This window comes from Halichoeres trimaculatus, unplaced genomic scaffold, assembly GCF_033239565.1.
Source record: "Halichoeres trimaculatus isolate MK-OKI-2021-1 unplaced genomic scaffold, fHalTri1.1 fHalTri1_scaffold_17, whole genome shotgun sequence".
NCBI lineage: Eukaryota > Metazoa > Chordata > Actinopteri > Labriformes > Labridae > Halichoeres > Halichoeres trimaculatus.
The window spans coordinates 5446832-5459548 of NW_027437195.1; the positions used below are offsets into that span (position 1 = coordinate 5446832).

The window sequence follows — 12717 nt, forward strand, 5'->3', positions numbered from 1 at the left end:
TCCTCACTTTATTTGTCACATCACTGAGAGGACAACTGTCACAAAAATATCAAAGAATAAAAACACACACTGCCATATTGATGTGTCATGAGATACCATTTGTCTTCCATTCTGCTTGCATTTCAGCAGCATTATGGCTGTAGCTGTTGACCAGAGCTGCAGCACCCCCTGGTTACAAGTGGCTGCACTGCAGCTTACACACAAAACAGTATATGAGCTGTATTTTGGGCTTTTAACGTAGTTATTTAGTTGACTAAATGTGCAAATCCCTGGTATTGATATGATGTATTTAAAGAGCAGTTTTGGTATTTTAAAATCTAGGAACTCTATTTCTATGCTCTTTGGCCAGCAGCCCACCGACAAATATTCACAAGTTTTAAAATCTTAGTAATCTCCTTCTTTTTTCTTTTGTTAAAGCTGCTATGAGGAAGATTTGCTTCAATTGGACTCCCTCGCCACCTTGTGGCCTGGAGTCTCACACATGCTGTTGTAAATTACTTTTCACAAGGCGTGTTTTTTGGAATGAAATAGTGATAGAATCAAAACAAATTTTCTTTGTTCAAGACATCTTTTTACTTGATACAACACACTGAGGTAAGGTATTTATCAGTAGTTATGTAGTGCTACGGTTTGAAACATGAGATCAAGCAAATGTTGTAGTAGCTAGTTATATGTAGTGCTATCGGCAGCCCAGTGCTCCAATGTATCTGTAGGCTAACGTGACAACAAGTAAACACTGTCAGTTTGTTTGTAGTTTGGTAGCTGTTTATATTTAGCGCAGCTGGAAGCTTAACCCAAAAAGTTTAGCTCCTGTGTCCACCATCACTACAACATTATTTAGAAGTCATTTATAGCAGAGAAAAACACAGATCTCTCTACTGACTGCTAAACTTTGTCAGCCAGCGTGCTGTTGTCATAGAGACTTGGATGTGCCATAAATCAATCTGGTCCTGCTCGACCCAATCGGAAAGCTCAGAAGTAGCATTTTGAAATAACATGTAAACAGAAATACTGGTGTTGATAATCTCATTTCAAAGTGTGAATTATGATCAGGCATATATCTAGAAGGGAGACTTTTTCAAGATGACTTAGAAACTCCTCACAGCCCCTTTAAAGATTTATGTGTGGTCTTTTCTGTTCCTTTATTGGACAGGAAAAACAAAGAGAGTCAGGAAATGCAATAAAGATTTCCGGCTGGGTGTTGAACCAATGACCAATGCACTGCAGACTGTATGTAAAGTGTTGGGTGTTTGTTCAAGCAGCTGAGCTAAAGCATCATCCTGGATTTTCCTCTAAGAGGACCTCCACATCAGGCGTACCATGATTTGTGCCAGTTGTTAGATTCAAATGGAAACTATTGTGTAAATGATCTCAACATGTCAGGAAGTGAGTTCTGCTTTTATATAATCAACAGTTTCTCCTGGTGAAATGTTTCAGGTAGCACCCCAAGGTCCTCTCTGGCTTTCTTCCCCAGCAGCATGCAGCTCTGAGCAGGGATGTGGGTGTGTGCCAAGTGGTTTCCAGAAGTGACTGCTGTGCTTGGCGTGTCTGTGTGCTGGGTGCCTGAAAGGTTTCTTTCTTGCTGCTGGCTGGCACAGGGCATATGTGTGTGGCGGAGCCATGTCTGTGCAAAAACATCCTAATATTAGAATTAATTGGAGTAACCCAGGCGCCACTGAAGACACGAGTTTGGTCGTCTTCAGGCTGCAGGCCGAGCCGTGTCGGCAGGTTGTGAGTCACTGCAGGACGAGTCATTACACACTCACCTCCTGTCACAACCTGGCGCTCGCACCACTGTGACACTGGATCACTGAGTCCAACATGTAGCATTCCCTCACTGGTGTGTGATGGATAGTCCAAACCCAAACACACACACGCGTTCACACACACACACACACGCACAGCATGACTTGATCACCTCATTTGCACTATCTTGCTCGCTCTGTCTCTCCCCCCAGCAGTCCCCCCACCTCTCCTGGGCTCATTAGCACCTCTGATGGAGGAGATGGAGGGATGGAGGGAGTCGGGGTGGGGCGGGTTTTGGGGGGGTGATTGAAACCTCCGGGGGATGGTCTCCTCCCTTCTGACAGGCAGCATTTGTAAAACATTTCCCACTCTGCTGCCTGACACTGATGATTCACCAGAGCACCACCATGATAGATAGATAGATAGATAGATAGATAGATAGATAGATAGATAGATAGATAGATAGATAGATAGATAGATAGATAGATAGATAGATAGATAGATAGATAGATAGTTAGATATATGAAGAAAGGAAGTGCACAAAGACTCAAAAATTGAACTCAAACCCAGCACACCTCTTAATTTTGGGTTAAAAAAAAAAAAAAATGAACGTGGTTTCTTTGAGCACACCGGGCAGGCCCTCTGATGGACAGGTCCCCTCTTTAAATCACACACAGGGACACACTCAGATCTGCAAGGCTGTGTTTGATGGCGAGGCAGACTGCAGAGGGAGGAAAATGGAACAGAACAGTCAGGACAAGGGGCGTGGTGAGGGGCGTTACACCTCGGCGAGATGGCATCGGTTGCTATGCAACTGGGCACCAAAGCTATTTATACACCGGCCCCCTTGTCCCCCCTTTTTCCTCCCCAAGCTCCACTGCTGCTGATCAGGACTGTTAGATTGGAGGCTCAGCTTTGGGATGTGTTTCCATTGAGACTCAGATAATTTGTTGTGATTCTGGCTGTGTGCCATGTTTCACCACTCTAAATGCTAAATTAAAAGTTACACGACTCCTTGAATGAAAAGTCTGTGTTGGGGTTAATGCTGAAATTATCTCATGACAGAGATTGTGCAAAATGTTTTGCTTTCACTGAAAGCCTTTTGATATTCTTGTGTGGTCTGAGTCATTCTGAGGCAAATCAATCTGCTCGTCCTCAGCGAACGTTTTTAGGGATTCAACATCAGCTTGAGAAAATACTTTGATTTTCAGCTGTTAAATTCAGTATTTTATTTTTTGATTGAATTAATCAATACACATTTGGTGGTTCCTTTTTTACACCAAAAAACTGAGCTCATAATATCACATAATCATTTGTGAGCCTTAAACTTCAAATTTTCGTGAGTAGGTACTCGGAAGCACTGCTGCTCTTTCAGTCCCCGATCCTCAAACCTACGATAACTTCACAGGTTTTTGAAACCTGATTAGTTACCTCAAGCTGATGTTACCTGAGTCAGAGAGGACTGAAGTCTGCTGGTTCGTAAGGAGTAAAAAAATCTTTCTCAACTCTTTTTTTCAGCCAAATATTCAAGGCTATACATTCTTTAAAGAAGTATTTGGTACTAAAGGGAAAAACCTTCATGTATGAAAAAGTAAAATAAAGTTATACTTTTGATCCAGTATTTGATAGAAGACAAACTCAGCTTTAATTTTACACGCTGTAGCCTGAGCATATTTAAGGAACACACAGTTATATATATGTATATACTGTATGTCTTAGATCAGGAGTTGCTGTCAACAAAGAAACTCCGTTGAAGAGAGATTATTGTGCTTTTTTGGCTTTATACCGTCCCACAGGTACGCACATAGTATGTCTACATACTTTACAGCTAAAAAAATATCTCCATATTTCTCACACTGGTTTTTAGAAAACCCTTATTTCAGTTACGGTCTGAAGCGCTTTGTTTAGCTGTCTCTTTAAGGGCGCAGTCACACTGGTCGTGTTAACAAGAAAAACTAACAAAAAAAAGTGTTTGATAGTTTCAATATTTCAGGTCTCAATATTTTTACTTTCAGAGCCAACAAGTAACAGAGATTGAGTTTAGAACTGAACCAAAAATAAATAAACCATCACATTATCAGATTAATATTTTGTTGTCCTGCCATCAGCAGCAGTGAAGCTCTGATCCTGGCTGCATGTTCTTCACCAGCCTCTCACACTGTTGAAGCTCATCTTGTCCCATTCTTCTTGAATTACGCTTTTAAGTTATTTTAAATTCTTTGGTTTATGCTTTGAAGCAGACCTTGTGTTAATCCAACACCGATTTTCAATGGGGCTCATATCCGGGTATTGAGCTGGCTGCTCTTAGACCTGGATCCTGTGCTCCATGTGTGGTAAGAGGCATTACTGAGCATGTGCAGAAGGGAACATGTGGGTTTGGAGAATAGCTCAGTCCTTGTCAGAGTTCAGTGTGTGATCACACACATTGAGATGAGCTACGGCAGCAGCACTCATCCCTTAACCCTGGTCCTGCCTCTACCATGCTGAAAGTAGGTCCTTGTACCTGATAGAGAAAAAGCTTGTCCTAGCCTTCAGTGCCCCCTCACATCAGCAGGAGGAAGATAAAGCTGGAAACTGGACTCATCTGACCACAGGATCTTCTCCCATTTAATGGCTGTCCAGTTCTTGTGTGCTTGGAGCTAACCTCTGTCCCTCATTGATCAGGGGCTTCTCGACAGACCTTAGGCCATGATCTATAGGTCCGGTGGGACACCAGTTTGGTTTGATCACTGCTGCTGAAACCGCTGTGATGTCATTCCGCGTTTTTCCCCACACGTGTGGATCCAACTGCTGAAGGACTGCGTCTGCACTTCCTGGCTGAGAATCTGCGTGTTTCCTTCATTAGGTTCCTTTTATTTTAGATTTTTTGTCTCTTAAGAACTTTCAAATGTGCTGGATTTATAAAGACATGAAGCAAAGCAACAAAAAAATGTGTCTTCTAATAAAAAGCACGACCACCATTAGTGGATCTCTGGGACAAATGACCCAATACTCCAAATTTCTTCTTTTTGAGGATTTGTTCAGTATTTTGCCTGTGACTTTACTCGATGAAATTGCTCTTGAAGACTTGATAGTGATTCTTAATGCAGGATTTCACAAAAGCATGAGGTGTCTGAAAACTTAAAAAAGAAACAGAGAAACCCCTCCACCTGCTTTAAATGAGTGTGCTGTTTGATATAAAACTCTACTGGCCAATCAGCAGCTGTGTTTTTTAATCTTCAGACTAGATGCATCAGATATTATGTTGGTCTAAATATTGATTATGGCGATTCTTTCTTTACCAGTGGAGCTGCTTTGCATTGACTTCATGCAGCTCCATCCAGCTAAAGAAACCAGATCATTTGACAATGGACAACAAAATCCATACATCATTTAGAGACAGCTGTAACATCATTCTATCATTCTATCATTCTAACCATGATGGACAAACAGTATGAGATACAGTGACAAATAAGGGTTGGTATCAAAAATATGCTTTAAACTTATTAAAAAAAAACATGTTAGATGTTTGTTTGAATGTGTAGTTTGCATTTTAGTTGGCGTCATATCATTTCAAAGTACGTTGAAAATACTTCACTTCAAAACTTGATAACATGGGTTTTGTTGTACTAAGCAAGTCAGTGTGCCGTAGGCATCATTAGCCTCATCTTCACCAAGCGGTTCTGTTGGGTTTGTCTCAATACAGCACACATTTTGTGGTGATTCCTTTGACTAAAATGTGGGACAGATTGTTAAATTTCCGATCCATACCGTCCCACATTTTAGTACCCTTCTGTTGGGGTGTGAGACATACCAATGCGACCCCAGAAGGTGGAGCTAGATACACTGCAATCTGTTGATTGGTTGAAAGAATCGTCACTACTAGTGGTAATAGAGAACAAACCATTGCCTGTTTTAGGGGCTGATTACACAACAACGGTTTTAGGCTGAAAGCAAAAGTTTTGTTGCATTTCAGCCTAGCATTTACACGGAAACGGCATTTCAGCTGACCTAAAACGCAAGTTTTTGAAAATGGCCTCCAGAGTGGAATTTTTATGAAACATTGCCGACACCATTGCCGTGTAAACGGTAAGCCGGTGTTTTCAGTGGAAACGCTGATGTCACACTCCGCTCCTCATGAGCGCATACAACAGGACAACAGTACCGTTGTTACGATCGTAGCGATCTAGCATGTCGTGCTTGTGCTGCTCAATCTGCTGAATCTGCTGACTGTCTTTAACAAAATAAGCATCTGTTGCTCCACTTCTGTACTTAGTATTCCCCAATAGACCAGATGATCAGATCAACTCTACTTTGGTGGAGATTTCCGGAAAACTGCTTCTGGACAAGACAGTTATAGCACCACCTACAGGCCTGGCATGCTTACTACAGCATTATCAGTCCCTTGGCGTTTCCGTGTAAACGCAGATTTTTTTTCACTGCGTTTTCCCTGTGTTTCAGCGTTCTCAGATAAAACGTTGTTGTGTATGGCTGGCTCTAGAAATGCAAACAGGATCAGGCTTCACAGATCCATACCGAACCAATCTGAACTGATCTATACTGAACAGCGTGGTGGCTGATGTTTTCTCTCTATTTTTGGGTCAGTTGGTTTTAAATCATATATTAATTTTCACAGTGTAATAGACTGCAAAAAATATATTTTTAGTCACTTGTTTGCACTATGTCAGATTCTTTTATGAGAAACATTGGTTACACCAATCGATATTCATCAGTTTCACCATCTGACGCCTTTCACCCGTTACATAAGCCCTGTTTCCACCAAGTGGTTCAGTTCAATTTGACTCAATATGGCACACATTCTGTGGGGTTTCCACAAAAACTTGTGGAGTTTTGTGGAAACCATAACCGGGATAGATCCTTAAATTAGTTAGTTATGGCCAAGGGGCAACATCCGGTTAGTAATAATGAAGCCTATGCTAAAGAATCTGCTTGAAGCTGGCTGCAGAAAGACAGGATGTCACGTACACACCCAGCCATAAAAACTTATTCGGCTTCAAAAAACATATTGAGCCGCTTATTTCACTATCAGCACACACTGAACGGTGAGTGATTTTTTTTTTTCTATCTCTGTGGTTTAGAAGTTATTAAGATTGTTTGATTTACCAGTCAGAGGCACAGCTCAGGTCATGTGACCGCCAACCACCCTGTAGCTACTTGAAGAAAAACTCACAGCCGGCGTCCTAGCGAATGTGGCCGCGAATTGGCTTCATTTCACAGTTACAGGAATAGACAGATGACGTCGCGGATGCTTCATCCATGTTTTATACAGTCTATGGTTGTGGCTTTAGTGACCAAGCCATAACTAACAAAGAACTGCTCTTTTTTTATTAATGTGTTTCAAACATCAGACATCAGTAAGGCTGATGTGTTTCCTCCTGGATGGATTGTTTTTTGTACTCCACTGCACACAGTCACCATAAAGTTGAACTGGAAATCAATTTAAGTACATATGCACTTTCTGACACAAAAACTCAGCCGTCGCTCCTTCTTGTTCCCCTCTCTTGTAACAATGAGTTCTCCTCTCGAAACCTGTCGAGTGTATCCATCACTTAGAGGCACCTTGAGCACACAACTGACAATCTGTTAATTTCCTTTTTATTTAAACCCTGAACTTATTAACAGCCATTCGGGGCGACCGTGTTGTTGCTCTGCGTCACCGAGCAAAGAAGCCAACCAGACAATGGGTGTGATTGAGAGGGGAAATAGATGACATTATTGAATTTTAATCACATCTTTTCCACGCCGACATCGAACACGGCAATTACCTGGTTACAAGACGTGTATGTGTGTATATATGTGTGTATGTGTGTGTGTAAGAGAGTGTTTTCATGGGAAGGGGTTGGAGCACAGAGCAAAGACTGGCTCATCAGGTTCTCAAAGCGGCTGAAAGAAGGTCGTAAGTGGCTATCAGCGCACCCAACCCCGTCTGGATGGATCCCTCCTGTCGCAGCGTGGCGAGCTGCTCCCATATGGAGAGGGGCCTAATTATCCCCCACCGATGGCTGAATCAACATTTGATTATATCCTCCCTAAGGCTGCGCTGAAAGGCTCCATTCAAAGACCACTTTTATGTCTTTTCTCTCATAATCAAGAATGTCTGTTATTTGCTAATGATAAGTTTAATTTCTTCTTTTACACAACCCCTTGACACCCTGAGTGGAAAGATGTCGAACATTTCGTACTCCGACTACACTGGATTTGACTTTGAAGGGTTTCTAAATGAAAATGTGGTTGTATTAAATTGTCTTATTATTCAAAGACACATACTTATTCCTTCATTAAAGTTTTCTAGCCTGTAAATTTTCAGCAGTTTAATTAACTGTGATGATCCCAGCAGGCTTTGTTTGCCAGTGTTGTATATTTTAGTCAAATAAAAACAAGTCTCCAGAATCTGAACGCCGCCGTTTTATTGACTAACTAAGCTGGAAGGTTATAATGAAACCCACAAATGTTTTTTAATGATTCCTCTGCGCTGAGCACACCTGTACATGTTGTTCTGAATGAGTTCCTCAACTGGCCAAACCTGCATATTTTATCTGCATAGAAACACTGAAAAGGTTTCTGTCAGAAAGCTCTTCGGCTGTCAGCCGCGGGAACGCCTTTCTTAGAAGCTGTTGACAGGGAAAGCTGTAATTTTCAAATATATTCCTTTTCTCTGTTTCATAGTCAGAGGAACTTGGCAGAAATCACTGAGCTGATCCACACGGCCTTCCTGGTGCATCGTGGGATAGTTAACCTGAAGGAGTGGACGGTTTCAGACGGCCCGCTGAAGGACATGCAGTTTGGAAACAAGATGGCTGTTCTGAGCGGAGACTTCCTCCTGGCAAACGCCTGCACTGGCCTCGCTGAACTGAATAATACAAAGGTAAGATGTCCCTTAGTTACAAACAAAGTGCTGTTAATTTTTTGCTAGTTCAGTGATTTCTAAAAGAAACACTTGTGTCCCAATATGAGCTGAAAACATACACATTATCAGTCTCTTTTATCCATACCACGGCCAAACTCAGTGCATCGCTCCAAATGCAAAAACAATGACTATGAACAGGAGCTACAAAAGCCCTGTTTCTACCAAGCAGTCTTGTTTGGATCAGTACACTTTGGTACAGGTTGGATCAAAAAAGCCTGATCCTGTTTGTGTTTCCACGGCCAATCGTGCCCCCTTGTGGTAGGCAGCATATAAGCTGGATGCTGATAGCCGCCTCAGTTACATGATAGCGTGACGCCATAGCAGCGTGACTCAGTGTACCCCACTAATAAATCCAACAAAGAAGAAAAACGCAACACAGTAAACGAAGAGCATCAATGGTACACGTCCAGAAGTTCGTCTTTTTTGTGATTGGCACGTGGCTCTTTGTTACAAAGAGGAGACTTTGTGCTGCCAGGAGAAACACAGCATCCGCTGTCACAAGGAGATGACGATTTTTCAACCAATCAGCGGACTGTAGTGTTGTAGCTCCACCTTCCAGGATTGGATCAGTTTAGTCTGGCACTCCTACAAGAGGGTCCCAAAAAGGGGGACAGTTCATCTCGGTTAATCGGGGGTCTGTCATGGGATCCTGTGAAAATGTGTGCCATACCGAGACAAACTGAACTGAACTGCTTGTTGGAAATGGGGCTAAAAACGAACTATTCTTTTGAACAAAAAAGAAAAACTAAACTCTTCCATCCAACTGAATAACCAATTGAACTTATTTCCAAACTCACAACGGGAAACTGTCACACAGTCTTGGTCAGTGCTCCCTCAACTACAGAGCTAGCTTCTTAAAGCGCTGTCATACTGGTCATTGGAACCGTCCTGAATCAAGCACGATTGACCCCCTGCAGCACTGTCCCTCTGTTGGAAAGTACTGCCAGTGGTCACACTGCTCCAATGTGAGCCAGACTTTAGGCAAACGCATGACCCGTCTATGTCATCTTGAAGCATCTGTTTACACAAAGCGCCATCTCATTAGAGTCAGCACAGTGAGACACAGAGAGCACCAATACAACTTAAGTGTCTTTTTGACTCATGTGAAGTCGTTTCGGTCCCACACTGCCCTCTACTTCCCCTGCTGTTGTTTAAACTGATTGTCAAGAGGAGCAGTCGCAGCGATCAAACGTCATGTGCTGCTTGTGCTTGTGCATGAAGTATACCGTGCTAAAGCCCACCTCTCTGAAGCCGAAGAACTGCCCTCCTTTTGATCAGGGCCAGAGAGAAGAAGTGAATAGCATTCAAGCACGGCACACTTATGGTCACACTGGCTCTTAAAGGTGTGTGTGTCTCCTCGGATCTTTTACTGGCTGATCATGCACCTTGGGGAGGGGTTGATGATTGCTGTAGCTGCCATCACGTCATGCTTGCGTCATAATCCCACTAACAACCTCCTCAGACAAGTTACTAAAAAACAATGAAGAATTTAAATTAAATCAGACCAAGTGCACCTGCTGATTGATGTTGTTGTTGTCGACAATGAGTTTTATCACACAGGTGTTTAAACACAGGTGAGTATCTAAAGAGCAATAGATATCTCTCTTGTATTTCAACTATTGAGTCAACATTAATGGTACCTCTGGAAAAGTTAGTACACTGTTTGAATAAAGTGAATCATACATTAAAGAGACTCAGGTGCTGACTCAAGACATAAAATGTTTGAACTTTCGATCCCACAGACGACTAAACTTGTCTTTCTGCCTGTTTGTTCACAGTGTTCTCCTATTGGCTCATCTGAAACTTTAAATTCACATTGATTTGTTTATTCATGGTGCAGAGGGACACGCAGCAGCTCTAGCTAGCAAGCAGTTTGTTTCCTTCATCAGCACAAAGCAGATGTGACATTTAATGGGATGCCAACTGTATCTGTAGTCCTCGTCGCTGGATCGACTCCAGGCCACAACCCTGCGCTGCATGTCAATTGTTACTCTACATCCTCGACTTCCTGTCTCTTCTCAGCTTTTTTAGATAGAGTTACAAACACCTGAACACAAGTTAGAAAAAATCTACACGTGACCGGAGGGGAGCACACCTGTTAACACCTGTTAGAGGAGCAGAACTGTTTGAGATACACTCTGTGGTACGAAACATGTGAATCAAAAGTCAGAGCAGGTTGAAGTACACTTGATCCAAGAAAGTTGTGACGTAGACTTTTGATTTCAAACATTGCATCAGTTAGACAAAAAGGCCTGAATCCCATAAACCATCTCACCTTTTTTTCTGTCTGAAGTGGTGAGGTGATTGACATTTGTCTTTCATTGCATTTAAAGCTGAACTGAACTTATCATTTCAGCTCTGAAAATCCTTGCGAACGCTACACCCAGAGGAAAACCAAGCAAAAAGCAAATTAAGCAACTGCAAACAAACCTGTAACAGCTCATTTTGCTCCCATGATGTCTTATTCCTTCACTCTGGATTTTTTGGACTTTGATCACCTGATTTACTTGTTTCAGAGAGGAGAGAAGCCTTTGTGGAAAATTCAGCTCCTGTTAAAAGTGTTTAACTCTGAGTGATCACCCAGAGGCTCAGTTACTGATGTGGCATTGGTGTGTCCGTGTAAAAAGAGTTAATCAACACAAAGTTGTAACCAAAAACTTTCAGAGGACTGCCCTTTTCTGACCACCAATCCACTTCAGGTTTCTCAGGCAGGAGAATCCGACTTCCCAGACAAGGGAATCCTTCTTATTGAGTGTTCAGTTTTTTATGTGTGTGTGGGTAAGTGTGTTTGGTGGTCATGTAAGTGCACCACAGATCATATCTTCTCTGTATTCTGGTAACCCCCACTGACAGATACTGTCACCACGCTGCTCCGTCACAGTGTGGTTGCCGGAGTGGATCAAAATAACCATCTTTGCTCCCCCTGTGCCATCAGCTGGACCAGCCCTTATCACCTTCCCTGACGCTTCTTATTCAGCGCACAAAGTCTGGTTTATGTCTGATCTATGGCAGCGTGGAGACGCCCTCTTAGGATGTGCAGTTGGCGGCGTTCATGGTGTTGCCTGGTACAGGAAACCAGAGAAGTGACAACAATCTCTTTAAAGAATTGAAGTAAACTGTAAAGGTGTGGCATTTCCTCTGCAAAGCTTTTTAGCCTTTATTTGGATTGTTTGTTACATTTCTTTGATGTGTATTTCTCACTTAAAGGCTGATTTACAGCGACAGGGCTTCAACCAACGATAAGTGATAACCACATTAGTTGTTGATTAACAACAAGAAAGTTTTGGAGCATAATCAAGGTGAGAAAAGTCCCACTCAGTCTCCAGTGGAAGTAAAGCTTCACACATCACGCTTGGAGCTGAGAGTCCTGTATTTTTCCAAACAAAGTGAGCCTTAATGTAACCCGAAACAACCAGAGGAAACATCCCACAGGAAGTTTTTTTAGCGTAATAAGGAGACGGACACTCGATATCCAGCCGTTACTCATCTCCGTTACTCAGAAGATAATACATGTCTCAATTCATTGAAATAAAAATATAGATGGATTACCACAGGCCCACAGAGGCTGCAGTTTCTTTTGTCAAGCCACTTTATTTATGGCGTTATAGGAGTATCTGTAACAACATAAAAAATGCTGCTTTAGAAAATGACTTCCCTGACCTTTAATCAGGAAACAGGGGTTAAAACAGGCCCCTTTAAATGAGGGGCCACATGACAAACCTGGACTGTGTCAGAGGGCTGCACCAACAATAACGTGAACCTAATTCTGCTCTGTATAGATTTTTTTTCCCATTGTAAAATTCTCTTATTTACATATTTTGATTAGCTATCACTGGTAACCAGAAGAATGAGGATAATCTGTAAATATGTGAAATTGGGATATAAGAAAAATAGGGAATACTCCTTTAGAGGTAAAACAAAAACAATTATGGCATCAGAGTTTCATTTTGTTTTTAGCTTGTTACTCTCCACAAATACTGAAAAACGTTGTAACATAACACAAAAACAATAGCTTGAATGTTTTGCACTTCACCTTACCTCTTCATTTAGAAAAACCTGGTCTG

The 12717-nt window shown here is 42.0% G+C and overlaps 1 protein-coding gene across 1 annotated transcript in view; it reads left to right on the forward strand.

Annotated features, from left to right (window-relative positions):
* Nucleotides 1-12717, forward strand: part of pdss2 (prenyl (decaprenyl) diphosphate synthase, subunit 2) — a 44514-nt gene that overhangs the window by 16180 nt on the left and 15617 nt on the right. The window contains exon 3 of the mRNA XM_074691253.1: nt 8413-8611. Coding sequence (XP_074547354.1) covers nt 8413-8611 — 199 coding nt within the window. The remainder of the gene's footprint in view (nt 1-8412; nt 8612-12717) is intronic.